At 42.3% G+C, this 18875-nt stretch overlaps 1 protein-coding gene and 1 long non-coding RNA gene across 4 annotated transcripts; one reads left to right on the forward strand and one right to left on the reverse strand.

The window, feature by feature from the left end:
* Window positions 1-452: 452 nt before the first annotated feature.
* Window positions 453-18384, reverse strand: ORC2 (origin recognition complex subunit 2). 3 transcript variants are annotated; one of them, XR_015289099.1, is made up of 17 exons: window positions 18185-18384; window positions 17193-17336; window positions 16826-16912; window positions 15765-15851; window positions 14545-14576; window positions 13314-13371; window positions 12253-12434; window positions 11542-11640; window positions 9840-9949; window positions 6855-6987; window positions 6337-6433; window positions 5019-5165; window positions 3328-3499; window positions 2960-3021; window positions 2148-2266; window positions 1368-1545; window positions 453-1218 (listed from the first exon to the last, which is right to left on the reverse strand). XR_015289099.1 is itself a non-coding variant. In XM_023930815.2 (16 exons), the coding sequence occupies exons 1-16, from the start codon at window positions 18279-18281 to the stop codon at window positions 1459-1461; spliced, it is 1713 nt and encodes a 570-aa protein (XP_023786583.1). In that variant the 5' UTR covers window positions 18282-18384; the 3' UTR covers window positions 453-1458. The 3 variants fall into 3 exon arrangements, 2 of the variants coding, with proteins under 2 accessions (XP_023786583.1, XP_086753316.1); XM_023930815.2 differs by having other exon boundaries at window positions 453-1545; XM_086897190.1 differs by having other exon boundaries at window positions 453-1545; window positions 17844-18274.
* On the forward strand, window positions 3609-8759 carry LOC147652207 (uncharacterized). Its single transcript, XR_015289132.1, has 2 exons — window positions 3609-8057; window positions 8098-8759. It is a non-coding gene; the product is annotated as an uncharacterized LOC147652207 (long non-coding RNA).
* Window positions 18385-18875: the final 491 nt, after the last annotated feature.

The raw sequence follows: 18875 nt of genomic DNA on the forward strand, positions 1-18875 counted from the left end.
TAGGCTATATCAAGGTCATCATTCTTACCAATTCCATGAAGGCACCTCAGTATCTTGAGAAGTGAGAAATTTCTTCTTTCCCAAGTAAAGGGAAAGGACCTGTATGAAGAATCAAGTTGATAGTGAGGTAGGTAGATGCTCTACGTTTCTAATACAAAAGTCAGGCCATACATCTCTCTTGCTTCTGCATCTTGCAGATGAGGTAACTATTACTCCATGGGATGTTTTAGTTCTCTTAGTTTTAGTTCTCTTCAAAACCTATATACTGGTATTAAAAGGCAGGCAAATGAGTCTTGATTTTGATGTAAGAAACAATATAAAATATTTCTACTCAGTAGTTTGTAATCTTCTGCACAGATATTTGACATAATAATGAAAATTAGGCTTTTGCACAACTGCCACAAGGATCTCTATCTTCCTGTAACATAAAAAGATTGTGAAAGACAAGACTATGAAAATTAATAAAGTACTTTATTTGATTGATTTGAACTATTACAACACTGAGCTGTAACACAGCTACCAAATATTAGGCATACAGAGTCCCTGAAGTCTGGCTGGCAGACTATAGATGATGGAACTATAGAACTTCCTCCCACATAACTGAGAAAAAAATAATTGAAGAAAAGATGTCAAACTTCAGCAATCTCCCAACCTCTAAGAACTTTTATACAGGGAGAGTTTCTAAGTGGCATTTAAGGCCTCCTCCAGAATCAGTGGACACTCCTCATGTAAAAAATATAAATATACAATCAAGCTTTGAAAAAATAAACAAAAAAAGCTACATAGCCTCTTCATATTCCTGGATTGCACCTTGGAAAGTTGCAGGCAATGACATGAGTCCATAATTTCAATTATCTAAATCTTATAAAAGGAAGTGGGTTTGGGACAAGTCCTTCAGTTTTATTGCCAGAATTTACTAAGTTACCTGCAGCATCCCAAACCCACTAGTATTCTCCTTTCCTCATGCAGTTGAGGCAGGTCTCGTAGCATTATAAATCTTGTCTTCTTACACTGGAAGCTAGTTTTGTCTAAATGGTAGAGGAATACTAGATAGCACTCAGTTGAGAGAAGCTGCATCAACAATACAAACTAAAGCTCTTAACCATCTTGTGATTTGCACTTCCCAAGTAAATTGTTCCAATAAAACTCTCATGTCTACTGAGGTAGAGAGCAGAAGGCACAATCCCACCGAGTCAGTTTTTCCGGCTGTGAGGTTGGCTGCACAGAGAGGAAGAAGGCATTGTCTGAGCTAAGAGACAAAGCAGACAAATCCAACTAGAGCACAAGAGAGGCCTTGCTTACAGAAGTCATCGTTCCAAACTACCTGAGGTAGTTGAACAATGAGCAAGATTGATTAGAATTATTACTTATCAGTGCAGTTGTGAGGCTGGAGAAAGATCTGAGCATAGGCCCCTCTCCAGCAGCCATTGAGAGCAATTGCTGTAGACACTGAGGACATTACACATCTTCATCCTCTTTCTCTAAGAAGTCAGTCAAGGTACTGTCATCGACAGGAATTAGTAAGTATTCCACACCATCAGCTCCCTGAAAACAGACATGCACAGGCATTGTTAACACCAGTGTACAGTGCCAGGCAAGCCACTAGACAGCACTGCAATGCTAGCATTTATCTGTAGTCTGGATTACCAGAGCTGGACAGCATTCTGAACAACTACATTGCTGAAAACCTGGAATATTTCACTGGAGCAACACAGGAAATGCACAAATAATGAGGAAAGTCACTAAATGAGAAATCTTCTGGTGGGTTATGCTTGTCTGGAACTACAAAGCTCCTCAACACTGTGTTTCTGTATCTTGTACTGCTATACTGCCTCATTATTATGACAAGTCTGCATTCTTTCCTTATGGAAATACAGGTAATACTATTGGAAGCAGAATGGCAGGCTCCACAGTCTACTACTTCCCACAGTCTTCAGAAAGAAGTAGGTTGCTGAATAAACAAAGCACACTGCGTTTCTACAGCCCTCTATCCACATAAAGAGTGTTGACAAATTGAAGGCATGGAAAGAACTTCAATTACAGAATTTCAGTCCCTTGCCAGTTCCTAGGTGCTTAAAACAATACAGCAAGTAAGTATCGTTTTTATTCAAACTGGCTGAGTATCCAGAATTCTTCTCTGGACTCACCCGCTTGGTCCGGATGAGCTTGTGGTCCCTGAATTCTGTCAGCTGTGCCCTGAGTGTCAAGTCACTGTTGACAAGGAAAGCCTCCCGGCACTGCTGGTAAAAGTCCTGGAAAGACAGCCCTGGAGACAGAAAAAGGCAAGAACAAGAAACTGAAGTCGTAAGATTGTCAGATGTTTCCAGGTCCATCACCATATGTTATCCACCTGAAAGTCTTGCTTTGGCTGAGACCACAGTGGCTACAGTAACATCACCTCTTGCAAGTATACAGCCAAAGTAATAGTTCTGTAATTAATGGGTAACAGCTGAATTAACATGCCAGTCACCCTCTTGCCTGATGGAATTTTAACAGCACTTTAAATGCACCTTCTACAATATTAATCTTTCTTAATTTCCAACTCCTCTTCCTTGTTTTCTTTACCATTAAAATGTTATTCATATCCACTCCAACACCTATTATAGACAGTGACAGAGTATTCCACATGTATCCTAGAAAGCAAGGGTACGTCAGAAGTCATTTATATAGGACATGCAAGTACAAGTTCTACAAATTCAGTCTTCATTTCAATTTTGTTTTTACTCCACAGCCCCCCACCAACAGTCTCAGTCCTGTCTAAGCATGCAGGAGGCTGCCTTTCAGAACCAGCCAGTCTACTGAATTCCTGTCTGAATCAGACACAGTGCCACTAGAAAGACAGCCTCACTGAGCCAACTGTTCCAGCACATCTGTTGCTGAAGATGTAAACTGCATACCAAAACCCAGGACTGCTGTGAACAGTGACATCCCAAACAGATGAGAAAAGGTGGGTACTCACCTGGATAAGATGGGCTGTCCTTTTTCTCCAGCTGGCGCTGAGCAAGCAGTCTGAATATCCCCCTAAGTGAAAGGAGGAAAGGGAAAAATAAAAAATAAAACCAATGAAAAATAATAAATAATTAAAAAAAATAATAAACCAGCCCAAAATTCCCACCATTAGAAAATATTAACTAATTTTGCCTTATGCACAAAGACCTGGTTGTGAATCTTATCACTGGACAATGTCTGCTACCCAAATGCTACTCATTTAAAGTCAACTAGAACCCAGGTCATACCATCTTCATCTTGAACAATATTATCAGAAAACACAGAATGTAAGGATTGGATCCTTGGCAAATGCTCCTGTGAAGTGGAACAGTGTCTTACCTGGCATTGAGAGTGAGGCTATGCAGGACATGCGTTAGGGAGCTCAAAGCCAAAGATCCAGACTGTTGTACTAAAAGCGAGTTCTCATAAGATGTTTCTTCCACATAAGGATTAAATGTGGTTGTTTCATACCAAAGCCAGTTATAGAGACTCAGCTTTGCCTGATCCCACACTAGGCAGAGTGAAAAGAAAGAGCAGACAAAACTGGGAGATTTATGTTTTCTAGGGTGTTCAACAAGCAATATTAAAATGCACATAGTTCTCCTGTAGGACTGAAGAAACAATATATGCTTGTGAAATTCACATTACATACACTTTGATAACTGCAGTTCCAGTAAGATAAATTCTCTGCAACAGAACATTTGCAGACATCCCTTTTCCACAGATACATTGTAAATCCTTCCATAGTCAGGAGTATGCAAACAATTTCTGGCTGTATCAAGATCTGCCTAGAAAGGGGGTAAAATAGCTGAAACAAGATCCTTCTCAGAGTGTGTAGAGATTCCTCCCCTGAGTGGGAATGCCCCTTCAAGGTTACTCCTCCAGGCTGAGCTAAAGAGATCGGCCCAGATTGTTGGTATGGGTGAGTAACATCAATCTCTACTTGTATTGTTTTTGCTAGCTTTAATGTAATTGTTTCAATATTGCTTTAAAAAGAGTGAACTATACCAATAGTTATAGCTCACCGTGTTGCGTAGTGAATAACTCTGATTAGGATCATTAAGTTCTAATCATAATTGTAATGAATACACTTAAGTAATTTATTTAAGTGTATTTGCTTTGCCATCCTTAATTTTATGAGACAAAAGTTCAATTAGGCCTATATAATCCCTTAACATAAACTAAGTCTGGGGCTAAGATTTGGTCCAGCCATGCCTAGATCCTGTCTGAGGAGGAGTTTAGAAAGGAAGGGGGTCCTTTCTGCACCTGCTGGCTCAAGAGGAGGGCTTCTCTAATAAACTTTGTCTGAAGCTCCCATTCTGCCCACAACACTGTCTGATAGAAGAAAAATGTTTAGATGCAATGATAGATTTAACATCCACTCTCTAGTTCAATAAGTTCCTAAAATCAAAGGGTGCCAAAAGCTTGGAATCTATTTGTATATTATGCTTAGGGGTATTTCTCAGTATCTTTATACAGTTTTGGTTCAGCACAGCCACACTCACAATCAGGATATACATACACCAACAGTAATACATACTAAGTAATACTAATACACAGTAATAGTATGTAGCCATGCATCTGAACAACTTAGGGCATAGTGTGCCCCAGCCAAACTGTGGAATTTCTTATCAGACATTCTGGAATTTCTCAAGGTTGCTGTAGCATAAACTGTTCTAAAATAAGAAGGAAGAAGCTGAGAAACAGAAAAACAAGACCACAAGAACCAGATAACAGAAGGCATTTGGACACCTGCACAGTGACCAATCACAAAACCTGAGGATTGCGTGCTCAGCGTGTGAGCAAGATAGAAGCACCAATCAAATAATGTGTGATCACATGAACAGTAGTTTTAGAATCTATAAATAAGTGCATAATGTAAACAATCAACGGCTTCTGCACAATCATATTGGTTCGTTGATTAGAAGTCCTGAGCTCCTGCAAATACATGAGTTTATGAAAAATGCTTAGCAGCCCCAAAGCAGAACATAGATTCTTCTCTTGGCTACATCAGGCCCAGAGGAACTCACTGAGAGGAGCATTGATGTGATCAATAGAGGCAATGAGGTAAATGCTAGGCAGGGAGGATAACTGTGCAAGGATCTGCTGACTTCTTTCTCCTCTCAACATCTGGCTGTCCAGGTTGTGAATGAGGACATAGAGCTCTAAAGATGAATCTGCAAGGTCAGAAAAAACAGCAGAGAACCAGTCAAGGAAACTGCACACAAGCTGGTTTCCCATTCCCAGTGCAGCATAGTACAAGTCTATTCCACCACTCTCCATATACATCACTCCAATATCACTTTCCTTGTACAGGTTAATTTGAACCTGGGTTATACTGTGTGTTTCTGGGCACCTAAAAGGGTGCTCAATTCACTGTCATCACAGCTGCAGGGTTGGTTTTTTTCAGTTTAAGCTTTTCTGTTATAATCCACTTTCCACTTGCTCACAGCTTTATCAGGAATTGTCCCTTTAGCTGTGTTTCTTTAGCAATTGAAGGTCATTTAAATATATTTTAGTATGGAGCACAGTTTATTCAGCTGCTTTTGATTTACATGACTAGGATCTTTAAACTTCTCCTCACATTAAAAATGCATTTTCTATTCAAGGTTGGATCCAAAGCATCATAACCTCATTGAATATTTTAACAAGTTCTGAAAAAAAGTTAGAGACCTAGCTCAGATAACACAAATGGTAGATATTAAAATTTCCAGCTAGCTTCTTGCTGCTGTACTTATCCCTGGGAATAACCATTTCCTGAGTCCAGAAACAATTCTAGAACTGTAACCAGTTTACTTGCCTGCCAGTGGAAACCAGTCAGATCAGCTATAGCATACTGCAAGACTGACTTTCAGGTGGGAACTGCTGTTACCCCACCTTTTTCACTTTGTCCCAGCAGAAATACTCATAAGGTAATGATGAAAAGCAGAATGGAAACACTGAAACACCAGTGCCATGCACAATTAAGATTCCATGGCAATTTGTGTATGAATATACAAGCAGTAAGACAGACATTCATAAACAATTCAGCAAGCATTTTGTGAGGCAATACCCATTTAATTTTACTTTTGAAACCAATTCTAACCTGCTTGCTTGACAGTACTGTCTTAGTGTAAAATACTCTTACTGAGGTGACAGCTTACATGGAGCTGCTAAACATGTATGTACACATATACTCCTGGTGCATGCATATTTTCATATATGCTGCATAAATTACAAGCAAGATAGTATACTAGCTGTATACTAAGAAACTGTAACTGTCTGTATAAAAATTATAAGGGAAGAAAATGTCCAGGCTCTCTTAACAGTAAATAGACCCTAACATTTTTATGTATATAGTCATTTTACCTTCTTTAAACCTTTTGCTAATGAATTCAAGTTGGTCAAGGGGGCTGCGGAAGGTCCCTATATGGTCCAAAACCTCCTCTGTGATGGAGTTGAGAATCTGAAAAAGACAACAGGAGTTCCTTATGAAGAGCTCTGACACCGAAGTGCAGAAAATCTGAAACTGAGCCCTCAGCTGCCTTGGGAGAGATCATCTGATTATTACCATAAAATCCCTAAAACAGCCAACATAAAAAAATTATACCCCTTTTCAAAACAGTGACATAAAACAAGGCTTTAGAGTGATGAATATTTATTAATGACAGAAATTACTGCAATTCCTTGGAAATGTATGGGATCATTTCGTCAAAGTATTAGAAGAAAGAAGAACTGCTCTTCATTCAGAGTCTGTTGCTATAGAGTGCATTTAACACTTAAGTAACTAATGTTACTCCTTAACATTTTCTCCTTAACATTGAAAGACTAGAGGTATCTGTATCACAGGATGATTACATAAACCCACAAGCTTTTCCCACACTTACAGATCTCACAGTGATGCTGGGGAAGTATCCATTAACCACCAGGTGAACAGAATCCTGGAGCAGAGACGTACGAAACTTCTCCAACAGATCACGCTTTGAGCCCAGTCCATAAAGCACAATATTGAAACCCAAGCTGCAGAAAAGTGAAAAAGACACTGGATCAGAAAAGTTCAAGTGTGATTTTAGGTCCATACATTCAGTAAGCAAAATGATCCTCTGCAATCTTGGTTTTAAAAATTTCACGTTTTGTCAACTCCAGGCTTACCTTAAGCTTACAGCTGATAAATAAGGTTAGCTACAAGGAATCTGAAATCTGGCATATGCATCCTAGCAAAAGAATCATTTTAGCAGCCTAGAGGCTCACAAACTTAGCAAAACATTGATGGAAAAAAATGCTATTGACTAAGAACAGAATACTAGATCTACAACTTCAGGCAAGAAATGGTAATCAACATTCACACACATCCCCTCACCAGTAATTGTATTAAATGTTTACTACAGGTCACAGCAATTACAAGAAAAAAAAGCAAACCTTCATACTGGTTTTACACTCTGATCCTCAGGCACGATTTCAAAGCAAAATTACTCTATACTCATAGTATATTTCTTATTCTCATTGTTACACAGAAAAAGAGACAGGAAAGCATAAAGACAGCATGGTATGGATCTGTTGAGACCCAGAAAAACTGACTTTAGTTGCACCCCTCACCCTCCCTCAGGCTGCCCTGTGATATGGGAAATGCTCATAAATGCTCATTAGGCCTCAGCCTTGATGAACTGCACCTAGACTAAACCAGATTATCAGAAACAATGACTGTTCCCATGAACTAATACTGTCTAATGAGCACCTGTTTTTTAATGAGCAGCCTTGTAAAGTCTTTTTTCTTGCTTGAGTAACAATACAAGTGGAATAATATTTCTGTTGCTGAACCTTCAAAGCAAGTTACTGACTCAAATTGTGGCCAGGATGAAAAAATGACTCTGACTGAAGCCCACTGTCCTGTATCCCTATAAAAGCAGTCTAAAGTGAGACCCTTTGAGCCCTCCATTATGGGGACTGTGCATACTAAAGCCCACTCTCTAGCACCACTGCAAGCAGTAGTTCAGAGTGTGATCTTCTTGAGCTCTCAATTCCCAGAAGGTAACTGACTGATAGTATGTCTCAAACACCAATAACCAGATGGCTGTGAAGCCAACCAAGTAGTAGTAGTACAGAATAGTATGTACAGAATGTTACAAGTAGTAACAGACAAGAATAATTGGTAATAATCAAGGACTAGTCGTATTAACATGCTGTGGTAAAGAACAACACTTGGCTGGATAAGAGGGCCCAGGTGGAGATAGGGCAAAACCTTTCCATGAGAAAGAACAACAACAAAGTACAGTGTCAGCACAGCAATGACTGGCAGGAAGTGGACATGGACTATAAGGTGGGACTGCGACTACCAAGGATCCCCAAAGCCCTCTGACCCTTTTCCAGAAAGGCCTAAAAGTACAAACTGTGCATAATAACTAATTAGCATAGAAGGTGACAAACTTGTCTTTTGGGCAGAGACACCTGTCCATAAAAAGGCAAACTCCCTGCACAAGCTCAGGCAATAGCCCCCAGACCATGGGCATCTCATCAGCTGAACCAACACAGCTGGACTGTCACTTATCACCTGGATCAATGCTGAATCCAGGAGCAGCATCCTCTCAGCCAGCTCAATGCTGGAGCAAGGCCTGGTGATCTCTTTTTTGCTTTTTAATTCAACTCTCCTTTTTAAAATTAAGCTCTTTTCCCTTCACCCTGCCCCTTTATCCAAAACCCAGTGCCAGGTACCTATATAGTAGGTCAGGGACTAACATACCAATTTTGATGCCAAGTGTGTGCTTTATGAATAAAACTCTATGATGGTTTGTGGACCCCCTGACTTCTGTCATTCCTTCTGACCAACACACATTTCTGAATCTTAAACACTTCTTTACTCTCAGGGGTAGGTCATCACAGCAATCAAAGCTTTGTTTAGATTTGAGAAGCAGGAAAAGCATTATTTTGATCAGAAAGAAAGAGTATCAGGTTACTCAAATAGCACTAGGCAAAGGTAAGGTGTTCAACAACTGTCACTGCCTTCATTGTCGTCAAGGGATTTGTTTCTTCTGCCCTTCCATATACATCTCTAACCACCTGCCCGTTTCATCAAGTAACAGAGAATTCCTCCTCTTGCTAGTCTCCAACTTTCAGAGCTGATGCCTTCTTCCTACTCTCTGTCCCTCCCCATGGACCACAGATTTCCTTATACTCCACTTCTTTGCAAAAGCTTCCAAGAGGCTTTCTTATCACCAGTACTGGCTCCAGCCTCAGAGATGGTAGTCTGCTTTCTTTAAGGTGCTTCAGAATCTCACAGGGTCTCTATAGTTCCACTTGCTTTCCTAAATGTTCACCCTTCTCCTTCCCATGAAGATACACACAAAGCCAAGTAAAATTTATATTGCCAGTGTTTCCAAAAGCATTAGGGTTTCCTCATGGCATGAAGGGCATGATCATTAGGTACCATGGGCACTGAAAGTTAACTGCTACACCACTGAAGATAGCCACAGACTGAAGATGATGAGGGTGGGCTACTCACTACTAACTCACTGCTGTAAACAAAAATGATTCCTCACAAAGAGCACTTTTCTCATAATTAATTTTCTCTGTTCTCTTACTATTCATGTTCCTTGTTTGCGAATGCCCTCTAGCTTTGTTTAGAGAGGCACAGGCAAACTAACCATGCACATGCAGGTAGAATGCCACTTCAGACATTTGGTTCAAGGAGTTAATCAGATAGGATTTTGTCTACAGGAAGCACTGAATTAAATTATTGTCACCCACTTTTAAATTTAAGCAATCGAAGAAAAAAAATTGCTCCTTAATTCATCCACAGGATGTTATTGACATGAGGGTAAGTTTACTGGCAGTGCCTTTTAACTAAGCTTCTTCAGTGATTCTCCTTGGATACTTACTGTAACTGCAGCATCCACTTGGAAAACAAGGTTTCATGTTGCTGGTTAAGGTCTCTAATTTCAGCAGCATAGGCAAGGGGAGCATTTTTCAAAAGATCATGCAGTGTTTGCTGTGTTGAGAAAGAAATGACAGTCATTCAAGGCTGAGAAAAAGCAAGAGATATACCTGGAGTGCTTAAAACAACCTCTAGCATGCTCCCTATCTAAAGAGAATAGTTTTCACTGTCAGTGCACTCTGCCTGTGGTTAGTTTCTTTTCCTTCCCATGAAGGCCCCACGAAGCGCAGTTTTGCTACTGGAGACACAAAGCAGAGATTAAGTAACCTTATTATGGTAAATGGCAGCTAGGTACTAGGTACTAGGACAGATGACACACTGTGTACTTTTTTCTTCCTGCCAAGTACGGGAAAACCACTACAGGAAAAACAGACACAGAGCTTACAGAGCACCAAGTACTGTACCAACAAGACACAACATCACATCCCTGCTCATGGGGAAAAAGGCTCCAATCAACATGCTTAGAAAGGTTTCAGGTCACTACAAGAAGAAGCTCAAAATACCAAACATCTTAAAAAAAAATACAGCAGGAAGGATATAATTTGCAGCTGATAGCTCAATGTAGAAAAGCATCAAGAATCGAAGGATTAATTCAACTTTGAAGATATGATGTGATGCTGATGTTTAAACAGACATTAGCATGACAGTCAGCATCAAATCTATACTGGCCTCTCTTTCTCTTCAATTTTAACAGCTTTGCTTCCCACTCCCTTGCAGTAGAAGACACTTCACACTGGAAAGGCAGCTGCAATGTATCAAACAAAGTACTGAGAGACAGAACTGCTAAACCTTCAACTACTTTGAAGCCAGTAGTTTTAACACTGTAAGCCTTGATTTCCTTCCACAGCTGTTATGAAAGAACTTGTTAAGAATCCAGATGTTACTCTGGGCAGCAATTCCAGACAACAGCAGGCATCAGGCAGTCTGCATTCTTAAAACACAAATGGATACAAAAAGTAGTCACAGACACAAGAGCTCCAGGTATTCTACACAGTTCCCTCAGACCTGTCCTTGTAAGGTACAACTGCTTGATTTGAACTGTCCTGTGGAAGTAACACGTGGAGAAAAATAAAGCAATTCAGTCACCACCAACAGACTATTCCTGTCTCCTAGGAACTGCAAAGAAACAAAGTACATCTAACAAACTAGGTGACAACATTTAGAGCTGTTCCAATTCTGCAAGTGGTTTGACCCAGTAATGTTTAGATGAAATCAGCTCTCTTGATTTCCTCTATGCATAAATGACATAAACAAGACAATTTGTAATTTCCCCTACCATTTCATTGACAAAAATGCTGTTTCAAAGCAAGTCTACAATTCTGCTTCTCCCTCTTCTCCTCCCCTCCCCTCAAAAGCAAACTTTAACCTTTTCTGGTAACTGCAGCTTTCAGCTGTGAGCTCACCTGATAGAGCTTTCTCCCTGCATTTTTCCTACTGTCTCACCTTTAAACAACTCAGCACTGTCCCTCCTCAGAGCAACAGTAGAAAACATACTGCTTTAATTGCTACTTAAACCAGCATTACCACTGACCATGTAAAGAGCAGAAATAAAGTGAAAATAGCAACATCAGGAAATTTTGATGAGGGAACTCTCTACCATAGAAATCAAAGACTCTGAGACTTCTGTTATTCATTATGGACTGTACCTGATTAAATCTTCTTTTCCGCAACTTCTGAAGTGTTCGGTCTGAAGTGAGCACTTTGGAACTACTGTGAGCTTCAAAGTATTCCTCCACCAGGTTGCTCTATAAAAGGACAGCAAGATGAGCAACAATACTCTGGCTATCAAGTTGCCCCTCTCCCTAAGATGGCCAATGAGACACTGAGCAAGGGTGAATATAGAATCCTAGGCAGAAAATATTTGCAAAAATGGCTTCTATAGCAGCATTCTACCAATGCTAACCTAGTCAGATGATTCTTTCCTGAAGAGAGAGTCAGAAAAGAGATTCTGAGAGAGGTAACGTAACAGTGATTCTTAATTGGTGTGGGAATCCCTGGGTTGGAAGGAAGTAAAACAATTATGCTGAACACCAAGACAACAGTACTGTGTGCTTTTGGTACTACAGGAATCATTTTCTTCACCCTGTCTCAATACAAGGTCTCCCACTCCATGGATATCTCACCTTAGACTTCCCCTTCTGAAGCTGCTAATAATGCCAGCTGGATTAGCAAAGAGGTTCACATGGTCCCTGTCCAACAGGGATTACCCAGAAGTGCAGCAAAAGCCAGCCCAGCTGCTTTGGTACGAAATTAGTTTAGCAGTTCTTCCCCAAGGTCAGGTGAGTTCACTAACAGCTTATTGTCACTATACATCCCTTCACGTTTGCTAGCTCAAGAATATGTTTTTGCACACTCACCATCTTTTGCTCCTTAATTTTTTTGGTTAGGCTGTTTCTGGGTGGAGGTGTATATGCAGCCTTAGTTTTTGCCGGAGTCTTTTGATCTGAAACAGTGCTGACTTCTTTCTTATCTTCCTCATCCTCCTCCTCCGAGCAGGAAGCAGAATATTCACTCTCACTTTCTAAATAGGGATCTGGAGCTAGAGCATAAATTTTAAGGTTAAAAGCTAGGACTGACTTCTAACACAGAATTTATTTTGCACCATCTCACACACATTCTCTAGATGTTTTACAAGTACATGAATCCTAAATATATTTCATGGAAAGGTAAAATCAATGCTTAAGAGAACTGCAAACACAGATGGCCATTTATTTTGCAGTTCTAGGATCACAAAGTACTGTTAAGTAAAGCTTCCTCCTTGATATCAACTAAGAAACATCATTGTACCATAGAAAGAGACTGAAAACAAACAATGGAATTCCCTATTTCTCTTAGCATCTCTATTTCAGATTTCCCAAAGGTCAACCATGCAGGCTGAGGATCTTCTACATCACATTCTCCAAAAATGTTGTTGTAAAATACCTCTGTTAGCAGGGCTGATTGAAGAGCACAGATGAAATCTGGCTCGGTCTTGGTCTCTCAACACAGAAGAAATAGAAGATGAAGCACCATGTAATAAACTCTCCTCTGCATTCATTCTGCCTTTGTCAACCAGTTATTGGAAATATTTTGACACTGATGTCCCAGCCATCACCAAAAAGTTTTATGCCTGGTATAAGCATACCACATACTAAATGTCAGCATAGGTAAGATTACTGAAAGTTTTGTCTCTTTTGGTCATGTTACTGAAGTTCAGTAACTTGGTGCTTCTAACTCTTCCACCCCTCACCTTAGTAGCAATCAGTTGTAGAGGAAAGGTCTACATAGATTTCCTTAAGGACGTTTCTACACTCTGCAGGATGAAACAGATTGTCTCAGTCACGCTGCTACCACAGACAGAAGCTCAACAGTAAAACACTCTCCCTTGAACACAGTGCCTCACTGACTGTGGCAGCTGACTGCAAAGGCTGATCTTTACCTGTTAGTCTCTTTCTGAGTCTGTATGGTGTAGTGGACACAAATTCTTTCTTTTTATTCTGGAACAGCAAAGAAAAAACATGCATTAGAAGAAACATCTCCCTCCTCTTAACAGCCCTCTGCCAAGCACAGACAGGTTACATTTTCAACCTACTTCAGCCCATGTGAAACTGGAAAAGCAGAGGGAGACAGGATCAAGTTCCAAAAGGGGCTTAATTCTTTCAGCTCAAGATGCAGAGTAGAAAACTGTGAAATCTCCAACCAAGATGCCTATCTTGGCCCCTCAGGCACAGTCAAACCAAAGCAATGACAAACTGGAAATGCTTCTGTCCCCACAGCAGTCACCTTCCATATCATGCTGTCTACTCAAAGTCATCTAAAAGTCCTGAAAACAACTACCAGAATGCCAGAAGACCACTCAGCCCAAAAGTACAGCAAAGGAATCCAAGCTGCCTGGGCTCACCAAGTTGTAGTGGCACATCTTCCTTACATATGCATAAAGCACATGCCTGACTCAGACACTGAATCAAGTCTGCAATACTTAGGAAATACTTCCATTGATCCTGACAAAGTGGATGTGAAATCATCAAACAGTGAATATGGCATCCCCAAAGAGTGTATCTTTTTCAGGTGTATTTCATCCTGGAACCTCATTCCAGAAAAGCTGTTTACACATTTCTGCTATGATGCTGATCATTTTAGAAAGCAAACTCTTTCACTCCACAGCCACCACAACTGACAGTTCTGGACTGTATCTCTCTGTAGCATCACAAAACACAACATCAACCTACATCTGCCCATTACCCCAGTTTATTCTTTATAAACCAATGGTAAGCAAGAAACTGGACAGCATCAGAGTTCTGGAACTCCTGTTCTAACAGCATTTCTTACAATTAGGGCTATTTCTTCCTTTACTGAGAAACTGGAAAGCTGTGAGTTTAACTGTGTACTAAGGGATTGTCTAGCATCCTCACTTGTGTGATGCAAGGAAATAGTTTCCACCCATGATAATTAAGCTGTCAAACCTCCTGTTTGCCCACTGACTCCAAACCCCATAGCCTGGATTCATGGTTCTCACTTGAGTTACTCCTGTCTGGTTAGAACAGAAGAGACACCTCTACTGTGGATTATGCTTTTCAAGGTCCTTCCTCTCTAAAACGGAAGTAATTGGCCCGTCCAAGTGGGGAAGAAACCCAAACACAAAATCTAAGCAATGTAAAGTCATTACTCACCCTCTGCTGCACTTTGGTTGAACTTGAACGTTCTGAAAAGAAAGAAACAGCATTGTACAGAGTACTGCAAATTTTCAGCAGTGGCACCAGATGGCCCATTAGAAGAACAGGCATTCACTGTTCAAAGGTACACTGCACCAGAATATCAGCTCCCTGGATAGTTAATCCTATGAGGGAAGCCTCTAGTTTCTCACAGGTAGGCAAGGAGAGAACAAAGAGAGTTGCTGGTAGGAATGGGTTAGAAGTGGAAGACCAGCAAAGAGAATTGTAAATATGCTCAAGTGACCATGCAGCTGGGGATAGCAAAGACTCAAGCAGTGCAGAAAAACAGATACACCACGTCTATTGCTGTTTACCCTGTGTATGCTTTGGGAAGTAGAACATCTGTATATAGATAACCTAGGTGTCTGCTAGGCCTGGAGGCACCCTAACAGACAGATCAGAACACAGTGAAGATCACAGCATGGGGATAAAACACACGTGTGCAAAACTGCTGACAGACCAATGTGAACAGCTCTGTCCCTCTGCTTGGGTGTTGCTTCAGGAACGTAATATAACTAAATTTACTCAATTTACTCAAAAATTTACTAATTTTGCATTCTGGCTGTGAGTCTGTGGTGGCTCCAGCAGCCTGCCTGACAAGAGTCAATGTTATTATCACAGAAGGCAGCTTTTAATTCTTGGTCACAGCTTTGTAAGGCCAGGAAGGAAGAAGAGACTCCAGCAGGAGGGAGGAGGCTGAAAAATGAGCTAATATTTTCTCCCTGAGCACACCAGACTCCACCTCCAAACACAAATGCACATGCTTTTGCCAGTGTTGATTTGCACTGACTTCTCACATTTTTATTTCTCTCTGCAGCACTAGGTGTTAAATATTATATAACAAAGTTAATTTACACATGAACACCCACACAGTCCTACCCAAATGGTGTTTAACACACCAGCCCAGCTCATAACTCTCTCAAGTGTAAGTATTTTTGTTGAACTGAGAGGAAGTCATTAAATGTCAAAGCAATAGATGAGAGAGAAGCTCATGTTTCCTCTAGAGCAGCAGGGCAGAAGAGATCTGACACCCAGGTGAAGCACAGGCCATGCACATCAAACAGTTCAGTCCATGGTGTTAACCTGACTAGAATACTTGAGCATCCACTCCACCACCCAAATAGAAACATAACTCCCACTCACTCAGCTGCAGTTGCCCAAACCATCACAGGACTTACTGCTTTGAGGGGTTTTGGCCATCTTCTCAGGGCACCTGGAATGATCAGGCGCCACATTCTTTTCTGGTGTCTGGGCTAATTCAGAGGCTGTAAGGAAACAGGGGGAAGGGAAGGAAGCACATGTCAGGTATAAAACTTCCAGCTCTGTCTTGTCAGAAATGGAGCCATACACCTGAAATGCCCTCCACATATTAATTCCTTTGCTATTTCAGGAACCAAATACTTCTAAATTTTTCTAACCCTAAAGTTGGCTGTATTCCTCAGTAAAGATTTTCAAAGGCTGAACTCATCAATTAATTAATTTTACAAATACAGCAAATGCAACAGCAGAACATGTTTTGCTCCCTGGGAGACTACATGTCCTTGAATTAGAGCAAGTTTTGGTCAGGCTTACTTAGTCCTTTAAGACTGCTCAGCTGGACATAACAGATCATCAGATATAGCAAACACAGTTTAGCAGTGTCAGTATAGCAAAAACAGTTCCCCAGGAGGAACTATTTACCTGTGTCTACTCCTTACCAGTACAAGCTGAAGCTGAATCTGAATCACTGATGTGAATTTGAAAGGTCAGCATATCCTGCTAATAGTCTCTACCATTGTATGACCAACAGTCTGCTCCATGTAACAACACTGGGACTAACAGACTGTCACAGCATGATCTCCCTCAGTTTTCAAACTGAGTCACAGCTCCAAGGAGGGAGAACCAATGAAATCCACCCTGCTGCAGAAGGAGGTCTAAGACAGGAAACATAACTTCCCAAGACACAGCAGAAGCTAAGAGGCACCAAAACCAGCTTCTGTATAGTGATACAGTAGGATAATCCTTCTCCCTCAGATAATCCTTTGTAGGATTGTATCATTAGCTGTGATAAATAAATACTAATGAAGTCCAGATGGTGCTGGACATAACAAAGACTCTTCAACCTGGTGACAGGTGACTGGACAGGAGTGACAACCTGGCTCAAGCACCTTATTTGAACCAAAACAGTCCACCCTCTTTGGAACTGCCATTTTCTGCTTGCTTCTCCTAAGTCTTCAGAGAAAAAGAGAGTAAAACATACCCAGCTCTGCCATTTTATTGGAGCGTTTGGGAGTCTGGAATGAGTAAACTTCACCACCACTTATATTTGAGCCATTTCCCACTGAATCTGTGAAAAGAAATGTTACTTGCAGCTATTTTAAAAGCACTGATAATATTCCCAACCCAAGAAAGATGGAATGCAACATTTCACTATTTGGCTTTATACTGCAGGTGTTAAAAAACAAATATAATAATAAAATCCTAGAATCATAATCTTCTCTTCTACTTGTTACCACAAGCACAGAGCAGACTGAGCCCTCAAAAGCAATTTCACCAACACTTTACAACCCTAACGCTGCAAGAGTCTCCTGAAGTCAGATCTGTGTTAGGTTTTCCCAGGCTAATACCTTGGGCACATATTCCAAGAGCAGCAACATAGTTCTTCTCTTCCAGGATCTCCTGAGCTTCATTATCAGAAATATTCTCAAGCTTCTTCACAAATCTCTTCACACTGACACTCAGCTGAGCCTTGTCCTTCCGTACTTTAGTTCCTAGAATTGCAATAAAAGCTTTAACCTCCTGCTACTTCATTATTTCTACTGCAGTAGTACGCAGCCATCCGACTTAGAGACCAGGTTCCTGTTATGCAAACTAAAGAAATCCAACGTTGAGATGTCCTGCTAATAGAGCAGCTTATCAGTAGCTGACCCGACAGCCATTCATCCCTCCTTCGCCACAAATGCTGGTTGCAGACACCCATTTCAGCGAACACAGAGAGAAATGGGAGAAATTACAGTGGCTCACGCATTACCGCATCAAATTGAATACAAAGGGGATGGTACTTGTCAACCCTTATTTTTCCTAGAGAAGAGGAGCAATTGGAAGATACTTTGCCTGTAGGCTTTCAGTACACTCATGGGAGAATTTAGGCTGAGAGCCCTCTGGAGACCATCTGCATGAAGACCGTCTGCTCAAAGCAGGACCAGCAGTGAAGTCTGAACCGGATGCCCCGTGCCGTATACCGGCAAGTTTTAAGCATCTTTACAGAGGTTCCCCACCTTAAAAGTAGTCAGAACTGCTGCAAAACGCTCCTACAGCAAACACCTGGAGCCTCGTCCCGCTGACTGCGAGTGTTAAACCGCGTCAGGCCCGAGGAGTTTCCCTGCGCCGCTGCCCTGGCACCCGGTACACGATGCTGCGGGGCAGCTTGCACCGAGAGCTCGTACCCGCCCCGCCCGCAGCCAGTCCAGTGCCGGCCTGGGACCACGGAGGGGTCAAGCGGGGCAGAACAGCTCCGGAGGCCTCGTCTTTCTGCCAGGCTTCTGCCAGGCTGCAGAGTTCCTTTCCCGGGGGCCGCCGCGGCTGCTCTGGGTTGGGCTACACCCCGGGCCGGCTGTACCTGCGTCGTCGGCGATGTGCCTGAGGACATCCTCGTCGGGCACGAACTTCACCTGCAGAGAGCGGCGGGCGCTGCGCGTCCCCTCGGGCCGGCTCATGGCGGCACCCGTCACGTGGGCGCGGCCCCGCCGCCGGGGGGCGCTACCGCCGGGGGGCCCGGACCGGCCCCGCCTCAGCCCTCACCTCACCCCTCACGGCGCCGCTCCTGCGGGACCGGGGACCTGCCTGCTCCCCGCGCCCCCGGCAGAAGCGGCGGCAGCAGGAGGCGGAACGGGGCTCACGTGCCAGCCAGTGGCCGTCCCGCGGCCCGCCCCGAGGCAGCCAACCCGGGCGCCGCGCCTTGAGTGACCTGTGCCACTGCCAACCCGCGCCCTGCTCCAAGCCCGCCTCAGCCGCAGGGCGGGACTTCCGCCGCCGGGCGCGCGCGCGTCCCCCGGGCTCGTGCCCGCGGTCGCTGTGGCGACGCGAAGCCGCCGCGAGCCCCGTACCGGAAGAGCGCGGCCCCGCCAGGTTGCCCCTCACGGCGCCGGCTCCCCGGGGAGAACTTCCCCTCACGGCTCGTCCCGCCCTCACCAACCTGAATCACACTTTTAAAAACCACCAATTCACAATGTACTCATTTCTGTTCAGAAACAGCACGATATTTATTTAACATCTTTATATATTTATATATATATATATATAATTTTTTC

The sequence above is a fragment of the Cyanistes caeruleus genome, chromosome 7, assembly GCF_971803275.1.
Source record: "Cyanistes caeruleus chromosome 7, bCyaCae1.hap1.1, whole genome shotgun sequence".
Taxonomy (NCBI): Eukaryota; Metazoa; Chordata; class Aves; order Passeriformes; family Paridae; genus Cyanistes; species Cyanistes caeruleus.

What these genes read in the sequence shown, in the direction of transcription:
- ORC2 (XM_023930815.2), bottom strand. Translation starts at nt 18,281, where the DNA reads ATGAGCCGGCCCGAGGGGACGCGCAGCGCCCGCCGCTCTCTGCAGGTG. An exon ending in GGCCAAAACCCCTCAAAGCA is followed by an intron (nt 14,577 to 15,764) that starts GTAAGTCCTGTG and finishes CTTTCTTTTCAG; the next exon opens with AACGTTCAAGTTCAACCAAA. An exon ending in GGAAAAGAAGATTTAATCAG is followed by an intron (nt 9,950 to 11,541) that starts GTACAGTCCATA and finishes TTCTCAACACAG; the next exon opens with CAAACACTGCATGATCTTTT.